The 22,317-nt window shown below is 41.3% G+C and overlaps 1 protein-coding gene across 6 annotated transcripts in view; it reads right to left on the bottom strand.

Moving 5' to 3' along the window:
- The window catches only part of pcnt (pericentrin), a 34,974-nt gene that overhangs the window by 10,923 nt on the left and 1,734 nt on the right, over nt 1-22,317 (bottom strand). For 4 of the 6 annotated variants that reach the window (XM_075448401.1, XM_075448402.1, XM_075448405.1 and 1 more), the window contains 42 exons: nt 19,745-19,921; nt 19,079-19,228; nt 17,919-18,068; nt 16,911-17,818; nt 16,433-16,786; nt 15,590-16,007; nt 15,046-15,462; nt 14,742-14,957; nt 14,513-14,608; nt 14,259-14,402; nt 13,812-14,067; nt 13,557-13,636; nt 13,175-13,463; nt 12,900-13,000; nt 12,605-12,716; nt 12,257-12,383; nt 11,931-12,050; nt 11,774-11,840; nt 11,526-11,630; nt 11,325-11,436; nt 11,176-11,216; nt 10,938-11,072; nt 10,587-10,797; nt 10,361-10,511; nt 9,097-9,550; nt 8,736-8,933; nt 8,554-8,625; nt 8,016-8,120; nt 7,559-7,711; nt 6,554-6,700; nt 4,759-4,919; nt 4,328-4,470; nt 3,971-4,152; nt 3,706-3,868; nt 3,284-3,526; nt 2,621-2,853; nt 2,289-2,396; nt 1,697-1,717; nt 1,109-1,345; nt 840-1,013; nt 383-535; nt 19-198 (listed from right to left, as the gene is read on the bottom strand). In XM_075448401.1, the coding sequence (XP_075304516.1) occupies nt 19-198; nt 383-535; nt 840-1,013; nt 1,109-1,345; nt 1,697-1,717; nt 2,289-2,396; nt 2,621-2,853; nt 3,284-3,526; nt 3,706-3,868; nt 3,971-4,152; nt 4,328-4,470; nt 4,759-4,919; nt 6,554-6,700; nt 7,559-7,711; nt 8,016-8,120; nt 8,554-8,625; nt 8,736-8,933; nt 9,097-9,550; nt 10,361-10,511; nt 10,587-10,797; nt 10,938-11,072; nt 11,176-11,216; nt 11,325-11,436; nt 11,526-11,630; nt 11,774-11,840; nt 11,931-12,050; nt 12,257-12,383; nt 12,605-12,716; nt 12,900-13,000; nt 13,175-13,463; nt 13,557-13,636; nt 13,812-14,067; nt 14,259-14,402; nt 14,513-14,608; nt 14,742-14,957; nt 15,046-15,462; nt 15,590-16,007; nt 16,433-16,786; nt 16,911-17,818; nt 17,919-18,068; nt 19,079-19,228; nt 19,745-19,921 (8,064 nt within the window). The remainder of the gene's footprint in view (nt 1-18; nt 199-382; nt 536-839; nt 1,014-1,108; nt 1,346-1,696; nt 1,718-2,288; nt 2,397-2,620; nt 2,854-3,283; nt 3,527-3,705; nt 3,869-3,970; nt 4,153-4,327; nt 4,471-4,758; nt 4,920-6,553; nt 6,701-7,558; nt 7,712-8,015; nt 8,121-8,553; nt 8,626-8,735; nt 8,934-9,096; nt 9,551-10,360; nt 10,512-10,586; nt 10,798-10,937; nt 11,073-11,175; nt 11,217-11,324; nt 11,437-11,525; nt 11,631-11,773; nt 11,841-11,930; nt 12,051-12,256; nt 12,384-12,604; nt 12,717-12,899; nt 13,001-13,174; nt 13,464-13,556; nt 13,637-13,811; nt 14,068-14,258; nt 14,403-14,512; nt 14,609-14,741; nt 14,958-15,045; nt 15,463-15,589; nt 16,008-16,432; nt 16,787-16,910; nt 17,819-17,918; nt 18,069-19,078; nt 19,229-19,744; nt 19,922-22,317) is intronic. The other 2 variants (XM_075448403.1, XM_075448406.1) reach the window with 1 other exon arrangement.

The following is a 22,317-nucleotide window of genomic DNA, read 5'->3' as shown; positions in this document are numbered from 1 at the left end:
GTGTATGCTTACACTGACCTTATCGTCTCCAGCATTCTCCAGCGCCTGTTCCAGTCTTTGGATCTCATAATTGAGATGGTCGATCTCCTGGTTTTTCTCCTGGAGAAGTGCTGAGGGGAGGGACTCTTCCTCAGTTTCTTCCACCTGGCTGCGGTCTTCTTTTTCCTCATTGAGTATGGTGAGGGCTGACACGTTCTCCTGTAATCAGATTTATACCCAATTTACTTAAGATTAAATTATATTTCATTCAAGCTGAAAAGATGACAGGGGGTTGAGGATTGATTAAAAGGTTGAAGACTGAGTCAAACCACAGAAATGTGACATCTTTTAACCTTTCAAGTAGAAAAGATATCCTCTTCGATGTGAAGATGGTAGTTCTTACCTTAAGAGCAGAAATCTGCTCTTGGAGCTCATTAGCATCTTCTGTGTTCTTATTGGTCACCAACTCCAGCTGAAGTGTAAGGTGTTTCAGTTCAGCCTCTTTGAGGCTAAAGTCTCTCTGCACGGCCTCCAGTTGACCAAGCAAGACCTCGACCTAAAAGACAAAGTAGCGTTTATTCAACAGACAAACAAAACTTAGTGCTAAAAGTTTTTATATATATATATATATATATATATATATATATATATATATATATATAAAAAAAAATGTAGCGAACTGCAAAAATCTGTATCGTGATTAAAATGAACCACAAGTGAGAATAAACATGACCCAATAGATCTGATCCCCATTCATATTTGTACCAGAAGGTGGCACTGCAGTCAAACGTGGACATAAACCGCTGTTAGTTATCTGCTTCAACCATACACAAAGTGCCTTTACATGAAATCTGACTAACCTCTTGCTCTTTGCTACGCAAGTTCTGCTGAGCATCGTCCAAAGCATCCCTAAGCTCCTGGGTGGGGTCACGCGCGTTGTCATGGTAACAGTGCCTCGTCTCATCCAGTTTGGACTGCAGAGCCGAGATTTGAAGCCTGCTGGACAGCTGCTGCTGCTCCAGCGCAAGCTTATCCTAACAGAGGAGGAGAAAATAAATAAATAAACAAATAAATCGAGTGTGCCCACTGCCAACAATGGCTAAACTGAAAGAGTGCATTTCGGTCTTACTTGTGTGAGCTCCTGTTCTCTCAACTTTGCTCTATGCAGCTCCTGCTCCAGCTGACTGACGGTTCTAACACTTTCAGAGCTGTTAAGCAGCGCTTGTTCCAACTCTCTGATTCGACCAGCTAGCTTGTCTATCTCTTCATTACGCTCAGCTAGATCGCGCTGGACTTGCTGATGGGCAACGAGTAAAGAGGCGTGGTCCTCTGTTTTATCTTTGATAATAGTTTGTAGACTCTCCACCTGCGAACAGAGAGGGAACATTAGTCTGAACAACAGGTTTCCTGGATTTCAGGAACAAAAGTTGAATTTGCAAACGTAAAACTACATGATTCAAAGGTAAATAAGCCATTCCAAATCTGCAGCCAATCATACTACGACTAAAAGCCATTGTATGGAGCATCGAGAAAAAAGACAAGAGATGTGGAAAAAAAAGCCAGTAAATATTACCAAATGGATGATGAGATGGTAAAGACAATGACTCCCATATGAGGCCCATATGGACATTTAAAAACTATAGATGAAATGTGAGATTCACATCATGCACGACAGTCAGAGGAGAGATGAGAGCTATGCTACAGTTAGATTTCATACCTGCAGAACCAAGTCCTCAAACTACAGCAATCCATTCAGCATAGGGATAAACAAATAGCAACAGTCAGGCTCATTAGTAAACAAGCAATGCATTCATCACTTCAACTTCTGTAAGCAGGACTATAAATGCTTTAGTTAACTCGTTCAAAATTCAGTCAGGAGAACAATGAGAAATCCCACACATGTAGAAAGCCTACAGACACTCCAAATGAAACATATTTTATCTTTATGTACTGTATCCAGAAATTTAAATCATTTCTATAATAAGGTCTGGCTATAGATTTCATCCTTCTGTATGAAACGGGGGTTAAATCTAAACGAATACTCTGAAGGTGAACTTTTGCCCTATTTGTAACCTTATCTCCAAGTTACACTGCAGTTCAATCACACAGCACTCTCCATGTTAAACTCAATTTAAATTCCGTTCTTCTCTCAAAATTAATAATCAAACAAATCTCCCCAACGGACCACATCAGTACCGACCACAGCCTCGGGACCCAATCACAGAGTTTGAGAAATTTAGCTACATAATGGTGAAGTTGTGACACTCATATTTACACAAACACAGTCTATTAAAGTTAACGACCCTCACCCTTTGTCCTTTGTTATCCACATTAGCCGTCAGTCGCTGCTGAGCCTCAAGCCTGCGGATTTCCTGCTGGAACTCGTCTCGCTCATGTTCACGCTCCACAGCCTGCTCCTACATGCATCAGAACAAATGCTGTGAAAGACTCTCCTTTACATCTAACAGCAAGTGGAGAAGGTCTGACATTTAAATAGCTTTAGAAAGAATTCAATTCAACTGAAACGTGTAATAACAGCACACTGACTTTTTAAATCTGCAAATTACCAAATCTCTGAAGAATAGCATTTACATTAAAAGTTTTATTTTCCAATTTTAAATCAATTCTAAAGAAAACCTACCTCTATAAACTGCCTGTCATGTTTCAGCTGTTTCTCAAGGGCTTGTACACGCTGATTGAGGTCTTCAGTGTGGGTCTTGTGGTGCAGCTCTGTCTCCAGGCCCTTAGTTTCCTGCTCTTCAAGCTCTCTCTCCAGGGTCCTGAGGCGCAGTGAAAGAGATTTGTGGTCTTTCTCTGCCTGACGCTGCAAATGCAGCCTATCTTGGGTCAGACGTTCCGTCTCTGCCAGCAAAGCTTAAGAAAATAAAAAGACCGTTTGTTAGTCGATTCAAAACAGAAAGATTTTTAAAGTTGACATGACTGTAAAGGGGATTTTAGATACCTACAGTTACACATAATGCCCTTAAAGAAGTAGAACAACAAGAAATGACACTGCACTCCAATAAGATTTGTAAAATAAAAAAAAAGTAGCGGGTACTGTCAGCATTACAAACGGCAAACTCACAGCACTGCAAATTCATCCCCAGCCCCCACCACACACTCATAACTCCACTCTGACCCACAAACCTGCATCAGGATCTAAATTGAACCAATGGCCTACGGAGAAAAGGCACATCTGAGCACAGATATTATATAAGTGTATGGTCAAGCTCACTTAAAAAAGAGGTCATGTAAGATGCTATGCAGGCACATAATTTCACAATTTGAAACATTTTCTTCTCACCTTTCTCCCTCTCCCCGAGTCCAGCAGAGAGATGCTCCTTCTGGCGCAGCAGAGTTGTGTGCTCCTCACTGAGCTCTTGATGCTTCACTCTGAGGCTGTCCAGCTCCGCAGTGAGGCCCTGCATCTGGTGCAGCTTCACCTTCAGGTCTTCCAGCTCCTCAACAAGCCTTTCCTCCCGAGTCTCCTTTTGCTGCAGAGACTCCTCCAGGGCAGCCTTTTCAGCCACGTAGCCCTCCACAAGACCTGAACACATCATGCGAATGCAGGGTTTTGTTAAAGGCAATAAAAAAAAATAAAAATAAAAAAAATCAGTTATCATCATAGTTAAATGTAAACTTCAGTGCAAGTATAGAATTAAAGGTTGAATATCACGTCTTTACAGTCAATTGCAGCATCAATTACTTCACTTTGAAAGTGCGCACCTTCTGCCTTGTGGAGCTCCACCTGAAGTTGACTTTTCTGCTTGGCCTCCTGATCAAGCTGCTCCAATAAGAGTTTGTGCTGTTCAAGGAGTTGGGCGGAGTCTTCTCTGCCCTGGGAGAACTTTTCCTCCAGAGAAAGATGGACATTGCAAGTCTGCTCCAGCTGAAGTAAAGAGAAACTCTCAATCATTTGACAGCCAACAACTCTGTTGGGAGGAGAAACCAAAAACAAAACAAAGGTTTTTGGTGTGAATGGTTTCTTTACCTGTGTATTTGCTTGATTGAGCAGATCCAGAAGTGTGTCGACTGTGTGACGTAGTCTGCTGCAAGCATTCAGAGCCGACTCTTCTCCTTCGGGACTGATCTGAGTATCTGAAACCAGCAGACTCTCACAGAGCAGCTGGGTAAGCTCCGAGTCATCAGCTGACAAATCTGCAACTGAAATACCTGAAAAAGAGCAAGTTAAAACATATAGCAATTCAAATACGGAGAAGTCCTTGTTCCTAACAGACTAAAATCAGCCACTCAATTAAGGAGCAGCATCCCCAACAGAAGCCTGTTAATCACAGCCAAACTACTGTATTATTGAAACTCAAACAAAGTAAATCCGAAGCCAACAGACCTGATTCTTGGGAATCTTTGTTCCCTGTGGAGCTTGTTCTGGTACTGATCTTTTGCCCAATCAGCTCTTCTGTTGCTATGACACTGCGGAGCATCTCAATCAGCACCTTACCAAACTTTTCATTTGCACGGTGAAGTTTACACCTAAAGAGAAGAGGAAAACGTCCCTCAAATACAAACCTCAGGATAAATTCATGATAATATTAGAAATCTGCTAGCATGAGGAAAAATTTGATAAAACTAAAATCCATTACATTTAATGCAATAAAGACATTTTATGATATATTTAAATGTCACCAATTCAACTGACAACCTTTCCAATGATTGAGCAAAATTTGCAGCATTTATTTTACACCGTTTCTCACCCCAGAATTCACCCATCTACATTAATTATGTACGTGAAATGACGCACACTTGAAAAAGATAACTTACTTTTCCTCTTTAGCGGTCTGTAAGTCATCAGTGAGCATCTTCAGAAGGTTGCCCCCCTCCTGACCCTCTCGCTCCCTTCTTTGAAGGAGTGTGTCCAGGGTCTCCATCTCTGCATGTTTTCCTTGTAGCTCTCCCTGCAGACAACCAACCTCAGCTCGCAACTGGAAAAAAAAAATTAACATGGGTTAACTTGGGAATTACACCCTCATCTCTGACAAACTTAATATCTTTCCATTCCACCTAACCTATGGATTAATCTATGTGAACAGCTAAATCCCAGAAATCAAAGTAATCAAATAAAAAAGAAACATAGCATGATATTCAAACCTGAAGAGTACAATATTAAGGTCTTCCCAAAAACACCCGTTCACCGTCATCGTATTCTGTTGTTTGTGAAACCTTCCTATAAACACATCTTCCCCAACATCTCATCAGGTCCAAATCCATGATGAACATTTTTTGTATGTTCTGGATTCAGAGTAAACCCTAAATCTGCCACTGAAGCATCTCATCCCGTCACATTACTGAAAATGCCTACGTCACCAAACACAGGATTCATTTAGCCAGCATAAAGCACAACACACACGGTAATTGGCAGGCAACTTAGGCAGTACAACTCTGCTCAAGTACAGAGTAAATGCAATAGTGATGAAAGACGGCCACTGGATGTACTCCCACATGTGCTGAAAAAGCACACTTTCAGCTTTGTAGTCACTTCTATTACCTTCAATTCCTCCACCTCTTCATCATCTCCCTCTGTCACCATGTCTTCTCTCCCTTTTTGCCTTTCCCTTGCAACACACTCATCTCTTGCAGCCACCTGACTCAACAAAACAATACCATTGCCACGACAACACCCTCCTCCCAACCGCTCAAAGCCCTCTAATCCAGTCTCATGGAGACCTGAGCATATGTTAATGTTTCACTATAAAGAGTCAAGCTGGACAGGTGCCATGGAAACAAATACACGCAAGCACGGGAGACATGACCAACCGTTACAAGAACGAACACGGATTTATAAAATCAGTTGAGGAACATGATGGCAGAACTCATACATTCAAAGAATCAGGGTTAGAGCAACTGCCTTGTTGGTAATCAAAAGGAAGAAAGTAAATGAACATGTTTCAGCTTTTATTTCACCCCCCCCAAAAAAAAAAAACTTAATAGAAGAACTAAAAACAAAAGTATTACAACCAGGGCCACCAACCATATTATTTATTTATTTAAAAATCAGTCCATTAAATTAAATGTCCATAAATCCAGGATGTCATGTAATCTCTTCTTTTATTCAATACTTAAGTAAAATATGTACTCCACTAAAGGCAGCATTTTTCTATTCTATTCTTAAAGAAAAAAAACACAATAAAAGAGGCCCTTTGGGTAAAATCGGATCGTTTTTACCTCAAAGATTAAGGAAAATATTAACTACCACACAACACCGATATACATGCAAGACTACTCAGCAACTCATTAATATTCTAATCTCTTTTACAAGCTGTAATCTGATGAAAGGATAAGAGGAAAATCCAGCCTACGGGATGCACCTTTTTTAAATAGAAATATTCTTTTACTCTTAATACCCAGACTTCCTCTCACAGGCAAGAGGTTCCAAATTACTACCTCACCGATTTTGTTCTTTACTATAAATATAACAACTTTACACTTGGGCCCATCTACTCTTGCTTCCTCAGAGTAGAACAATATGCAACACTCCATTTAAGCATTATGCACCATTGAATGTAAATCCATGCAAGAAGTGTGGACAATAAGAATTATGTAGGTGTGTGTCCAGTACCTGGGCCACCACAGCATCTAGTTGCTGCAGCTGGGCAGTGAGCTGGCTCATTTTGTCTGTGTAGCTCCGTTCCTTTTGCTGTTGTTCTGATGTGAAGCTCCGCCTACGGTCTTCAAGCTCTGCCTCCTTCTGTTCTTTAAATTCCGTCTACAAAGAAAGCAGTGGCGTGGAAAAATTGAATCAAATAAATGGAGATCACCAGCGTGAAAAGTTGCATGACACAATAGGTCCACACGTCCCTATAAGACCTAAGCTATGTTCAGTCTTAAAAGCTATAAGACCGTGAACATGCCAGATAAACGACTACTGGCTTTAACATTTCGTATGGTCAAATGTTAAATGTCCATCTAAAAAAAAAAAAATAACCTTCAACCTTCAGTGGATAAAAAGCTTAGATCCATCCAATTTCTCAACTGCTCAGATGGCAGAAGTAGAAACGCATGCAAAGCCCAGAAGCACACAGACTGAGAATACAGAGACAGGCGGATGTGAACACTTCTACATATATGACGGTGGGATTATGAGAAAACTAGGTTTGAATAAAGCTCAAGTGGGACACAGTCCAAGCGAGGGAACTATCCCTAGAACTGAACTGGTGCCGCAGCTTAGGGATGGCATAGCCACCACTCTGAAACACTGAAGCTTGAAATAATCCACCACTATTGCATAATATGTATAAAAATCACTGCAAGTCTGAACTGAGAAAGAACATTATTGTATTTTTTCACATAAAGTATCATAAGGATTAAATGGTTTAGGGAAAAAAAATATATATATATATAAAAAAAATACAACCTCAGACGAACAGCAACACCACATATTATAATGTCATTAAGCCAAAATTGGACGGTACAATTAGAAAAACATAGAACAAGTATAGCTTGTTTGAAAGGGTTGAAGGGTGAAAGCCTCTTCTCTAAAAATGACATGGAATCACACCTCGTGTGTCAAAATGAGACTGAGCCACCCATCTTTTAGTACAGTGTCCAAAATATTTGCCTTTACCTTCAGTTGATTAACCCTGTCCTGTAGCCGCTCTTCAGATTGGACTTTAAGGAGCTCCACCTCTTCTAGGAAGTGCTGCCGTTGCCTTGAAGACTCCACTTCCAGCTCCCTCCGACAAGCCTCCAATTCCCGTGCAGAGGTTCCCCTCAGCTCCTACAGCAGAAATGTGCATTTCTTTAAGGTAAAATGATCACAACTGTGGTGCTGCTCAGTGATAAAAATCAATCCAAATAAATACTCTGTCACTACAAACAAATAGACCATTACAAAGGATGAACAATGACTCAGTGTTATCCCCTCTTTCTAAGAACCGACACTAGAACTCTTGTAGCAACCACTAAAGGAAACTCCAGAGACTCAGAGATTTAAATGTAGATACACTCCATAAAAGGCCAGGGAAGATGCGAGAAGAAGAAGAAGAAGAAGAAGACAAAGGTCATCCAAGAGTAACACAAACCTGAAGCTGGAGTAAGTGCTGTTTGATAAGCTGCTCTTTTTCAGCTGTGTAGGTTTGTGAGAGCTCCTGTAGCGCTGTGCTATTTTGCTGCTCATGTTCCAAAACCTGAAAGAAAGCAGAGAAAAGGAAAAAAAAAAAAAAAAAGATAATCAAACTTTCAACTCAAAGCACGATACTGGAGTGAAACATCAACTTAAAACCTTGGATTTTATTAGTCCATCTTAACACATTCCAACATGATGAAAGCAAGCTGGAGAAGTGACAATTGTGTTGAATTGTATGCTTAAACAAAATAATCAATTTGTTGTCCATTAGCAAGAGCAAATGTTTTGACCCATTTGTGAATTTAAATAAATGCTTCTTCACTTCTGCTTTAGAAAATCTAAAGTTTTGCCGTATGCAAGCATGTAGACTTCAAACCAGGCCACAACTAAACATCCACAACGTAAAGACATGAAACTCAAAAGTAATAAGAAGGCATTATGATGTTTGGCTCACACTGGAAAAAGTAAATGTGATGCGACGACTGTGAAAGTACCTGCTGCTTAAGGGTTTCCAGAGCTTTGCAGTGTTCAGCATCTAAAGCCTCTTTTTGAGCAGCCAACTCAGTCTGTTAAGAACAAATCATGTCAAGGTATTTTGTTAAAAGTAGAGCCTTTTCTCTTCACATGGATTATTCATTTATGTTGGCCTGGGCCAACACCAATCTGAATTTATCACCTTGTGAACGTGGCTGAGCTCGGCTGCCATGGCTTTAAACTTCCCCATGTGTACCTGAGCCAGCTCTTTTCTCAGTTCTTCTCTGATGGACAGCTGCTCTGCAGCATGACGCTCCATGAGCCGTTTGTGTTCTGAATTCAGGCAAATCAGATCTTGCCGCTGCTTCTCCTCGAGGTGAACCATTTCATCACGTAGTGCCTGAGATCAAGAAGTTAGATACATTAACTAAAGATCATTTACAAAATGAGAAAACTAACCAGTGGCTGTACCGATTAGTTTTCTTGATCTCCAAAGACTTTAATACACCGTGTAGACAGAAACTAAACATTATGCTTTACTTTAAAGGCTTGTGTGTCCTTACTTGCACTTCCTTCAGGTAAGTGGCCTCCAAAGTGTCCATATTACCCAGCATCCTCTTTTCCAATTCATCCCTCTCTTCCTGGTGTTTGCGAGACAATTCTGCTTCTAAAGCCTCCAACTGTGCCTGATTGGTCTCTTGAAAAACAGCCTCCAGACTTTGAAGGTCCTCCTTAAGTTTGGAATTGAGGGCTGCTTCCAAGGCAACAAACTCAGCGTTGTGCTTCGTTTCAAGCTCTGCGCCCATAGCTGCAAGCTGATCTCTGTGACTGGCACCGAGTGAATCCAGTTGTGCTTTGTGTTTGGCACCGAGTGCGTCCATCTCTAGGGAGTGCTTATTTAGAAGTGTTGCCCTCTCATGTTCAAGCTCCACTTTATGTTTGTTCTTTAGCTCCGCCACAGACATTTCATATTTCTGAACCAACCGCTGCTCCAACGCTGCTTTCTCCTCTTGAAATCTGACCACACAGACAATAAATAGTAGATTTTAGTATGATTTTGTTGCAATTTAAATGAAACCAAAAACAACAAAACTGTTAGTTATTTAGGGTACTGCATAACAATCTGTTTTCAGACCATGACAGCAGCATTATAACCACTTATAACACTGTTGCAACAGGAGCACCAACTTTGAGCTGGGCCGGAGCTGCTTATATCAGAGTTTGTGGCTGGCATTTTTGAGACCAACTAAAACGTCATCATCACCATGTGTAAAAGTTTAGAGCCAGAGTGGGATCTAATGTGCACAATTCAATTTCACAGGTTATTGTTAACATGGATGTGAAGCTGAAGCAGCGGTGTCAGCACACGAGCTCAGTGTTACTCTATTTTTTCTGTTTAATGTTTAAACGTCCCACTTGTAAAACACTGTCCAATGCTACCCCTGGAGTGGCGTTCACAATTTCAGCTTTTACAGTTTTAAACTGGATTTACCATAAGCTTTTGCAGATGGATCTCTTAACATTGTCAAGAGGTTTTATTTGTCACCATCTCTTGTTTATATATTGAATCCCACATGTAGTGGCATGAATACCAGTCAGCATTTGAAAAACACCAGCTGGCGTTGGAAAGAGCATTCATAAGCATGTTAAAAGTTAAATGTTGGCAAAAAAAACACCAATGTCTCGCTGACATTTTCTGCGTGGGATACAGACTCAAGAGAAAAGCTGTGAAGGGAAACTGCAAATAGTCCTCTGCGTGAAAGCTGGAACTGTTTGAAGAACACAATGATCCTATGACACTCCTATGGCATGAACTTGAGATCTCACCTCTGTTGGGCTTGGCGCAGTCTCTCGTCACCCTGCTCCTGAAGTAAAACCGTGAGCTCCTTGATTTCAACAGACATGCAATTCTTTGCCATTTGCAGCTCGCTGTCATACTGAGCCTCCAATCTCTGTCTCATTATTATGACCTGTGGGCCTAAAAGACACACGATCATTCAGAAACTGGTTCAAAAACTGAAGTCCAATGGAAATCTTTTAAAAATGATCTCACTTTCATCGTTGTCCAGGGCAGCCTGTAGAGACTTCAACTTCTCCTTCTCATCTTGGAGTGCTTTTTCAAACTGTGCCCTCTCCCTCTCCAGGTCTGACCTCAGTGCAGCGATCTCACCGTTATGTTTCTGTTCGAGCTCTTCTTTCAGCTTCTTTATGTTGTCATGCACAGTCTCCCTTTCCAAATTCAGAGTTTCCTCAAGAGGGGCGACCTGCAGCGGTTAAAGCGAACATATTAATAAGTTGGTATAAAAAGCACCATAGCGTATGATTAAAGGCGTTTTCTTGTGACTGGGCTAATTTGATCATTTCTCTGAGTATGTTTTTATCATCTGCAGAGTTATACATGTACCTCTTCAGTATCCAGCTGCATATCTGCCACAGGCCGTTTGCTCAGGGCAGCCAGTCTGTTTTCCAGTGTGTGGATGATTGTCATCCTGGTTTGCAGCTCCTCAGAGAGACACCACGTTCTCTGCTCTACCTCAACCTAATTAAGAGAAACAATCATTAAAAATAAATAAATAAATAAAATCAAAAAAAGAACACTCCATTACTGGCCCAAGTCAAATTTTTCGAGTTATTTGTCTCACCTCAACCTTTCTTGCTGCCTCCAAATGAACTCTGGTAAGCTCTAAGACAAAGATATTTGAAGAGTTGTTTTTTTTCAAATTTAGAAACTTTTAAACACCAAATTGAATGTTTGTTTATGGCCAATTAAAAAAGCGTGAGTGTGGGGCACCTAATAGATGATCATCAGAGAGTTTGGCTCTGAGCTTCTCCAATTCCAGAGCATGACGAGTCTTCATCTCCTGCAGCTCTTTGTAGTAATGGTCAGTGAGGTCTGAACGCACCTGATATACAAATAATGGTACAGAACCTGTAAACAAGAGGGTAAAGGTGCTGGGTGCCAATAACTTAAAGATCTAATTTGGCGTCTGACCTGCTGCAGCTCTTCGTTAAAAGAGAGCGACAAAGATGATTGCAGGTTGGAGAGATCCACTTCATGTTTCTTATCCAGCTGAAGCCTCAGAGTGTCGAGCATTTCCTGGATAAGAGAGTAGCATGATACCTCAGATCCAGTGAAAAGAGCAAGGAAGCAAATCAAGCAAACACAAAAAAAAAAGGATCTATGAAGCACAACCATATTGACACAGTACAAACAACAGGATACTTATGTGCACCTCTTACCTTCCGTTTCACCAGTTTGACACTAACAGAAGTATCATCTATTTCCTCTTCAACTTGAATTCGGGTACTGAAGAGCGCAAAAGCACAAACATTCTAAGACATTTAATTAAGACTGTACTGTATAAATCTCATGTTGCATGACAATCAACTGACCAACCTGTCATCTGTGGTTTTAAGTATAGATTCCTCCAAGGCACCTTCTACTAGCTTCAGTTGGAGCAGAGCAATTTCTTCTTTGTAACTCTCCTCTGCTGCATGCAACCGCTTTTCAAAATACCTAAAGGCAAAATACACATACTTCGTGAAAGACTGAGCAAGTAAACTGCAGCCAGTGCAAAGAAAACAATTTCATTAACATCCAATATAATACAGATATTAGTTTTTAAATTTAAAAAAAAAAATAATAATAAAAAACGATAACACTGACAATTCATGCATCAAGGCTTTATATTCAAGCATAGGTGTCTACTTGTGCTCTCATACCTCCTCAGATTTTCTAGCTCCACCTCATTCTGCTCTTTGATTTCTCGTTTCTGTTCATTAAACTCTGTCTTGAGGCGTTCGATGTCGTCGACACGAGATGTCCGAGCTAGCAGTTGTTCCTTGAGCTCTGTTAGATAATACAGCACAGAAAAATAAATGGTAAGAAAAAAAAAAAAAAAAAAACTGGATATACACAATCATTCTACGTCTTAGTATTAAGACTTATTTTCATCAGTGTTGTATTGGGAACAGCCAATGCCAACAAAATAAAAGGCACAATTTAGCCTTTGAATAAATATGCAAGTCTTAATCATAGCTGAGAATTTAAATTAACACTGCTGGTCTCACCTCCCAGCTCTCGACGACTAGTCCTCATGCTCTCCAGCTGGGTCCACAGCTGTCCCACTTCCTCTTCTGAGCTCTGCTTGAGCAAGGCCTTCTCTTCCTCCAGGTGCAAAACCTGGTTGACAAGTGGGAAATTCAAACTATGACTCATCAGGATTCTCAACTGCATGTTCCCTGACCCACGACTGAAATGAGGAAAAATATTTCTTTACATTTTAGGGAACATTGTGTTCATTGTTTTGAGACAAAAAAACCAAGTCACAACATAACCAGATGTTATGTGTTAGAATAAACTGACCTCTTGCTGCAGTTGCCGTTCTTTCTCCTCAAGGTGGAGTACTTGCTGCTCTTTTTCCTGAAGCACTGTCTTGTGACTACAAACCAACTCCTCCAAAGAATCTGATGAGCACGTAGAAGGAAAAAAATTAATGAATTAATTAAAACCCATATGCATAAAATACAGTGACTAATGTTAACTAGAAATGGCAATGACTGGAGGGGAGGCTAAATATTGCTGCAGAAGACAGATTAAAAACAGTTGTCATTATTAAAATAAAAATGATTAAAACTCACAGACAGCAGAATCTCTATCAGCCCAGGCTTGTTTTAGCTCCTCCTGTAGTTTCTGAGCCTGCTCCATACTGGAAGCTTGGAGTTCTTCCAGCCTTGCCTGTGTGCCCTGCAGCTTTGACTCAGTCTGGGACAGAGCTGCATTGGCTTCAGCTAAGGCTTTGCTGGTCTCTGCGAGGGTGGCCTGGGTGCTGTTCAATTCTGTCTGGGTGGCAGTGAGACTGTTCTGGATGTTTGAGAGAGACCTTTGTAAGTTTGCCCCAGCCTCCGTCTCCCACTGTTCTCTTAGAGCCTGAGAAAAATTGCAATATCTTTTAGTATTTCAAGTGACAGGGCTGCAGGACAGAAATGCAACACGTGTATCGAAATGCAATAAAGTTTATACCTGCATATCTGTGGTCTGCTTTTTGTCCATGGAAGCCCTCTCCTGAGCAAGACGAGCCTCCCACTGCTGCGTCAAATCATCTGAACATACAAACGCGAAAAAAAGATTCATCAGGTCCAAGAATTTCAAGGCAACATCCATCATTCCGCGCTGCTTTTATTGAGCTGCCTACTAAGAAATGAGAATAATTCACACAAAGTCCTAATGCTTCCATGAGAAAACACTGAACTGAGAACCACTCTCGTTGGAACTCACTCATCTCTTGTAGGTGCAGCTCATGCCGTCTCTCCTGCTCCTCCCGACTCTGCCGGTTGATCTCGTCTAGATCCGACTGATGACGGGCGTGCAGGAGCGCACTTTCCTGGTCAAATGCCTCCCGCATAGAGGACCGGACTTTGCTAAAAGCAGACTCTTGCTCCTGCTCCAGGTTTACCTGAGAGCACTCTAGCTGGGACATGTGGACTGTGGTTAAGCTCAGATGCAAGGCTTCAAGTTCCAAGGTCTTCTGAGCCTAAACACAACAAAGTACAGTTTGTAGTTTGTGTGAGAGCTTTAGTCTTATATGTTAGTGGCAAACTGCTCAGTAAAGGAGGGAGCTTTACAGGTCATAACGAAAATAAATTGAATCTAATAATGGTTAGTGAGGACTACAAAGCATGATAAAAGTGTGCTCAAGTGTGTGTTTGTCTGTGTGTAACGTACTTGTGCCTGCAGCAGCTCGGCCTGGTGAGCTGCCTCCATGCTCTCCCTCAGCTCCAAGGACACCTCTGTCTTCAATTGATTAAGCTCCTCGTTGTGTTTGGCAGTCAGCTCCAATATCATTCTCTCATGCTCACGTTCAGTTACCTTAAAAAAAAAAAAAAAAAATTTAAAAGAAAAAGAAATTATGCAGAAGACTGTAATAACATGCAAAAACTTGATATCTCTTAATGAGCTATGCAGTGGCGAATTGATACCTGTTTAATCAGGCTGATCTGCCGCTTCTGTTCTTCCTCCATTGTGACCTGCAGCCTCAACAGTTCCGTCTCCAGGTGAGCATGCAACGCAGATATCTAGGCATTCATACAGGAACAACACATCAAAACACCTACAGCAAGGCCCTATAACTATTTTCGTCATAAAAATACTGGAATACATAATGTCTCAAATCGCATCAGGACAATAGTTACAGTTTGTAAACCCCACCTCTTGCTGATGTTTCTCCATCAGGTCTTTTTTCTCCAGTTGGTGGGAAGTTTTGAGTTTTTCTGCAGCCTCTTCCACAGCTAAGAACTGCTTCTCCAGGAGAGCCTTCACCTCCTCTTCCTTCTCCTTCATCTGCTCCTCCAACAGACGAGTTGTAGAAAGGAGCTTTTCCTTTTCCTGCCTCTCGTCCTCCCATTTCTCCTTCTCCTCAGCCAACTTTAATATAATGTTGTACATCGTGTTAATCAATAGGCATGGCAACCTCAAACAGGAAAACAAATCATGTTATTATGACGTATCCCACCTCCGCATCCTTGGCTTTCAGCATGTGCTCAAACTGTTCAAGTTCCTCTTCTAGGACTTGTTCCATCTTTTTGATCTGTTCGTCCATCTGTTGTTCTTTTCCCTTGTCCTCCTCCCTCTGCTGCACAGACTGAGCCTGGGCCTCTTCCAAATGGGACAGGGTTTGTCTCAGACAGGACATTTGCGATTCCAGTTTGTTTTTCTCTTCTCTGACACAGTCCAGACTGTCACTGCTCTTCGATAGTTCTTGCTGCAGTCTCTCCACTTCTGTTTGGGCATTTAAAACCTGCACACGTGTCGCTTCGAGCTCTTTTAATAGGGTCTCGAGCTCGATAGTCCTTTGACTTAACAGGGTTGACGAGGTTTTATGTTCCATTTTCGTCTCCTCAAACTCCGATATGAGAGGCTTACAGTGAGCCTTTGAAAAAAGAAAGAGCAAGGAAAAAGACATTTATTGAAAAGACACTAAATTTTACTTGACTGAAGTCTCTGGAATATCTATATTGTAACAAAGGTGTTAACACAAAATTATTACAGTAGAATACCTGTGATGTTTGCATTTGGATGTCATCGTTGAGCTTCGGGCTTTCTTTGGTAGAATCTGCAGACAAGTTTATCTCCTGCAGAGACGATACCTGCATCTCCTGCTGATTTTGATGAGAGAAGAGAGCAGCTCTTTCCTCTTTCTCCTCCCTTCGCTCTCCTGCCAGTTTATCTTCCTCCTCTGATGGAAAATGATCAGAGACGAGCAGGGAGGTTTCGGCACTCCTTTCAGCTCCTTGTCCCATCAATATCACTGCATTGTCCTCTTCTCGTTCTTCAAATAAGGCACCGAGTTCATTTTCATGGCCATCTTGCTCACGGGCTTGCGAGTTCCGCTCCTCCTCCATAAGTCGAGCCTTTTCTTTCTCTTCCTCAAGTTCCCAGAGAGCTTGCCGGAGCTCTTCTGTAACTTGGGCCCACCTAAACGTACAGGGATCATTTCAAAAGGTTTCACTGATCAGAGAATCAATCAATAGCTTTACGTAACCAAGCAAAACAAGAGAGGAGTATAAATCAACACCAATAAAGATATTTATATCATTTATTCTGAATGAAAATGATTCATTCAAGAAAGACTTAATCTGGCTCCAACAGATTTTTATTGTAGTCCAATACTGAAGACACTTAAACCAAAAACCAAACTTGTGTTTTTACAGAGGCCCTCACACTTTCTGATGGTCAATTATCTATTATCTGTGGAAGAAATACTTGTATTGTGTTTTTGTTTGTTTTCAAACGAGAAGGTTTTCTTTCTCATTATGTCCATATACATAAAACCTTAGAATTGAAAGAGGATGCACTTTATTCCCATGACTGTATCCTAAAAATGACATTGATTTCATTACCTGTTCCTTGCTTCCTCCAGTTCTTCTGCACTCTTGAGTACTTCTTCCTTTAACACATTCAAATCCCGCTCCTTAAGAGCCAACTCCTCACGGAGCTCCCCACACTGCTGATTCAACAGTTCTTTTTCCAAGTCCGTCTCCTCAAACTGCCGCTCCGACATTTGACTCAACTCCATTTCATCAGAACTTGAGTTATGAGGCCACTGGGGGAGAGAATGAGGACTTGAGTCACCCGCCTCTGGGGCAAAGTACTGCGAGCTGGTTATGTTTTGAATGCTGTCGGTTTCTTCAAAGGGACGGTTTGAAATCGACAGAAGAGGCTGATCTCCAAACACTTCACTGTTTAATTCAAAACTGTTTAGAGACACAGACATATTAGGATATTTAATTACATGCCTGAAAAATAACAAGTAATGAAGCTCATAAGCAAAGATGACACATACAGAAATCATCACAATAGAGATGGAATTTCTCTCACCTGCAGTCTGCAGATATATCCAGCTGACTGCAGTGTTCAAGGCTTTCATTTACAATTGAAGATTGTGAGAGTGCAAGGGGGACTGAAGACAAATAACGTTCCATCAAGATATCCTCAGGTATTGATGCATCTATAATGCCCTGATCAGGTCCACTTTCATGATTGGCTTCATCTGTACTCATCCCATCAGAGCTAAAGCCAGCCTTTGCTTGGTTCTGACGGTTCTTTGAAGCTTTGAGGTCTTCCTCCCTCTTCTTAAGCTCTTGTTCCCTCTCGTCCAACAGTTGCCCGACACATTCAATCTCCTCTCTGTGCTGCTCTTTGAGCCTCTTCATTTCCTCCTCCTGTCTACGTCTTTCCTCCTCAAGACTCTCGAGACGTAGGGCAGAGTTTGCAACTTCTTCACCAAATCTCCTCTCGGAATCTTCTTCTTCCTGAAGTCTTCTCCTCAGTTCCAGCACTTCTCCATTTAGCTGCTCTTTCTCCTCTTTGTACTTCTGCATTTCAAGGCACTGAGTTTGGACTTGGCTTAACTGGGTCTGAAGGTTTCGCAGCTGTGCCTCCCTTTCTTGTTGCTCCTCTTCCCTCCCTTGCTTCTCCTTGTCCAGTAAATATAGAACATGTTGGTTTTTCTTCATCTCCTCTTCTAGTTCGGCACATATGCGCTGGCTATTCTTCCTTTCTTCTTCTAGCTCCAACCTGAGCTTGTGCAGAATAGTGTCCATCTTTGTGTTATTGTCCATGCTGAAGCCTTCAGGACCTGGCTGAGAGCCAGAGCTTCCTGATCCATCTGATGGCGCCTCATTATGATCGATGTTTGTATCCTGGGACTGGCTATGGTGATGGTGCCGACAGTTAAGGACTTCAGCTCCTGTTTCACCTCTGATTCGTAGAAATTCTAAACTGGTCTGTATGGAAAAAAAAACAATACAAAGCATATGGAGGTGCAGTAGCTATAAGGAAATACATAAAAATGATTTAATTATTGTCAATCTGTGAGACACACACCTGTTGGAGCTGTTTCTGCAGTGCCTGAATCTGTCCAGCAAGTGATTGTGCCTCCAGTTGTACCTGGTCTCTACTTGCCAGGGCCTCTTGCAGGTTGGAGCTGAGTTTGGCAATTATTTCATTACGCTTCTCAACAGCTTGCTGCAATTGCTGCAAGTAAAAAAGTGGAGGAGTCCGTTTTATATGCAAACAAGACAAACCCTCTCATACATTCACGTGCTTTGCAATAGGTTGTGCAATACACAGAGTATAAAGCATACATTTCTCCTTCATAGACCCACAGTATAGTTGCTCTTTAACCTCTTGGTCACACAGGAAACCAGCCATGTTATAAGCAGGATTGCTCACACACTTGCTGATGCACTCTACTGGAGGATACCATTAAGAAAATGTAGACCATAGAGAATCTCTGACCAAACATGGGGGCACATCCAGTCACATTTGCCATGACTCGTCACCAACAGCCTGCGTCTTGCAAACACCTAACACCTGTTTCAGATGTAGGATACCGCCAAACAGCCTTCTCCAAGACAACTTTGCTCTCACTCCAATGTGTACCCAGGGCTTGATGAGCGCAAAAATGAAAAAAACAAAAATGATTCCATATTTTTTCCCCATCGTTGGGCAATCAGAAAACATAGGTTAAATAGAAGAAACTAAATCTTTCATCCACAGCATTAAACCAAAGTGAAACATTTCAAACTACACTTAAGCCCATTTACGCTCATTACACATACACCCTGTAATCTTATCCTTCTAGACATAAACCTCATATTATAAATAAACTATGCTGCACTTTCAGATTGGAGCAGCCAAGCAGAAGGAAACTGTTACATTCCCCATGAGTTGATGAGAAATCCACAAATGGTTCAAGTCCCCATATAAAGGTTAACAATTATACGTACATTACAGAATTAACTGCATGGAAGTCTCTTAGCTAGACATCTGTAATAATAATACCCAAGCCTAGTAGAGGTTTTAGCAGCAACACCCGAATTAAAGTCTAAAGGAACTATTTGCAAGGTCAAATTACTGAGTTGTGTCTTTTAAAACAGCAATTTTTACCCGTCATTTAATTTACACATTGAAATTTAAAAAAAAAAAAATTCCCATAAAAACCTATATAAAGATTTTAACAGTAAATATCCTATTACTGATACCTTCAGCTGCTCTTTGCCAGTGAGTGCAGCTAGCTCCTCTTCTCTCAAGTCCAGGTCTTCCACAGGAGATGGGCTTCGCTCAGGGGAGGGGCACCGATCCTTCCCGTGTTCATTCTGCTCATCCTCAGATTTCTCTGGCTTTCGGGCCTCCTAGAGGATCGACCCGCACTAGAATTAACCCTTTACTTCATCAATGTCAACACAAATCATGTGCTGCAAATATGTAAACTTTGTAGCTTTGGAAACATGTAGTTTGTGAACCTTTCCTTTTGGAAAGAAAAAAAAAAAAAAAAAAAAAAAAAAAAAGGCAGATGGTAGTGCTTTAGTTAATCCTGACAAGGTTGCCATGGCAACATGCCCTACAGGCAATGTGATGGGTAGTGACCCAGTTCTCTAATGTATGTTTATCAGACAGGGGGCCTGGACAACATGTTAAACAAAAAAAATAAATAAAAAAATGCACAGCGCAAAGAGAATAAGACAAACACAGGTCAGTCAACTACAGCGACTGGCAAATAAATTTGTCTGAGATACAAAACAGCACAAAATAAGTGCTGTAAACTAGTTTTAATTAAACCACTAAAGCTACAGAAATCAAATTTCTTTAACCTTCTCTGCAAGTCCACTGACCCATGGCTGATAATCTCTATGCAATCAGTGGCATACCTCATGGTTGGTCTTGCTGTTCAGCTCTGTGGCCTCGGCCGATGGAAGAGCTGAATCTATGGGTCCATCTTGCGTCGAGCTGTCATTCTTTGGGACAGTCTGACCCTTCCTCTTCTGCGTCTTTTTCGCCGCCCCCGCGCTGTCGCTTTTCGCCCGCTTCTGTCTGAAACTAGCAAGCTGCGCAGGAAGGACAGTGAGAGGTAGATGGACACATAGGTCAGGACCACAGAGCACCACCAAACTACCAGCATGGTGAAGCTCAGGGGTGAGAGGTGCAAAAGGGCTCGAGTCCAGATTTATCTTATCAAGATTAAAACAAACTTATAAAAAAGGTAATCAATATGTTACTTTCCATGACACCAACAAGCATAGTATTTATACACTGTAGAAATTGTTGATAGTCTACAGTATAAACAGGAATAAGAGTTGGAAGCACTTTTTTTGATGAGTCAGTTATGAAGGAAAAAAAAAAAAGAAAAAAGAAAGCCACTGAAGCAAGAAGAAATCCCAAACCGAAACCCAAAATAGTCTACACGATAACCTGTGGAGATAAAGTTCAAAATGGGTCGAGGATGCTAAAAATTCTTTGACCTCAAGAGAACTATAGCACGCCCATGAGAAATGCAGATTTTAATGAGTCATGGGTAACCTCAGCAGAACAAAGACCGAGCAAGGCAAAAAGAAAAAGATATATATATATTTTTTTAAAAACAGGAAAAATAGAAGTACATCTGTCACTCTGCATTCTTCATCTTGCAGAAATGTCAAAATCAGAGATACACACTGGTTGACTGGAACGTTTAGGACAAAAATACCCAGAATCTGCACTGAGAAGTTACTCCACAGTTAAGAAAAATAAAATTTTAAAAAATTAAAAATCAAGCTGTTATTTAGCTTAAACTCCAGAGGGATCGTTTTTAGTAGCAATTCGCCTCCGGCCACATCCCTTTGCAACACACTCCTCTTTTTATTGCTGCCTCTCTCTCCCCGACCGTTTCCTCTTTAAGCAGCTTAAAAAAGATAAATAAGCGTACAGCAGTTCTCTTTGTGATAAGAGACTCACACGGAGCTCTCAATCAATATCTGACAATCAGAGATTGACTTCTCTTCTTGCTGGTGGTCAGATCTGTCAATTCCTCCTTATCAAGCCAGTTTCTCAGTGGTCCAAATGTAGATTCTTGTAGTCTGCCGGCAACAGTACAGTCTGCCCAACCTCTGAGTCTAAAACTTGCTGTTAAGCAAACGAACAGAGCAGAGGGATCTTCAAACTGTATAGAGGATGACATATGTCTAAACCAAGCATAGAGGGTGGAGACTGTGAGATGCATTCACATGGAGAGGAGGAGAGAGAGCTCTGGGTGGCAAGCAGCATCAGAGTGTGCATGCTCAATTCAATTTGAGATCACATGGTCCCAGAAGACCCACTTGTTGCTTTGTGCAATGAGTCACATACAAGATGCACGATTTCATTGTGTGCATGTGCACCAATGATTTTTCTGATTGTAATATATGCTCGGGCATAAAACCACATTGTAGGTTTTGCTTCACTTCAAACCCCACCCACCACAATACTCGGCGCCTCCGCCTGCCACCAAACATCACTTCTCAGAAAGAAATCAGCCTGATGAGCTGTGTTTACCCCAAGGCCACTTGTGTGCTTCTGAAATTCTGACTAAACAGCTAGCTGGAGATGACTAGTGAAATCAGATGCAATTTGGCTGCTGTATGCTGCTATAATGTTTTCAACCATGTCAACATCGAGACATGATATGCAGCAGAGTTTAACGGGTCACTTAAGTTTTTGCCTTTATACATGTGCCATGCGTTCATTGTCGTATAGAAATCAAGCCATCCGAAGAAGCAAACAGACTGGGCAACTGACAGCCCTGCGTTACCATAGCAACATCATCAGTGAGATTCAAGCACAACAATGTCAACCTTGTTAAATCTCATGGGACCAGTACACCACCTGATGGCCTGCGACCAGCATTACAGGGTGCATATTTTAGGTTTTCACAATCAGTACTGAAAAATACATCCCAGGCTGACATTGTTGATAATTCAATAATGCACGATTCACAACAGTATGTGATTCTTCCGTGAGAGACGGGCCCGTCAAACGTTGATAACGACCGCAACGTGGTGCAGAAAAGCGGAAGAGTCATAACTGCCTTCCCCAGTAGGCCTGTCAAAACAAACATTGTCCAAAACATTTTGTTTGGACAATGTACTCCCCCCAGAAATAAATCCAATCAACAACAACTATGTCATCTCAATACCTACTGATTTCAACGATGCCATTTAAAATTGTAAAGCAAGTGCACTATTTCAAAGACAAGTTAGTTTACTTAAAAATGTTCAGATCTATTAAAGTCTGCACATCAGCTTCTCTGCTCCAAAAGAAATTAAGAGCATGCGAGAATAGAGAGAGAAGCCAGTCAACCGGAAACGTCAACAAAATGTCAGATAACTTACATCTGTAACAGACACTGTTACTGTACATTGATGTCTTAAACAGACACCAATGTACAAAATTAAGCTCAACAATTACTGAGGTCATGTTGAAACATCAT

This window comes from Odontesthes bonariensis, chromosome 17 (genome assembly GCF_027942865.1).
Source record: "Odontesthes bonariensis isolate fOdoBon6 chromosome 17, fOdoBon6.hap1, whole genome shotgun sequence".
Lineage (NCBI taxonomy): Eukaryota > Metazoa > Chordata > Actinopteri > Atheriniformes > Atherinopsidae > Odontesthes > Odontesthes bonariensis.
Note: the sequence above shows the minus strand (reverse complement) of the source record. Positions and strands in the feature narration are given on the sequence as shown.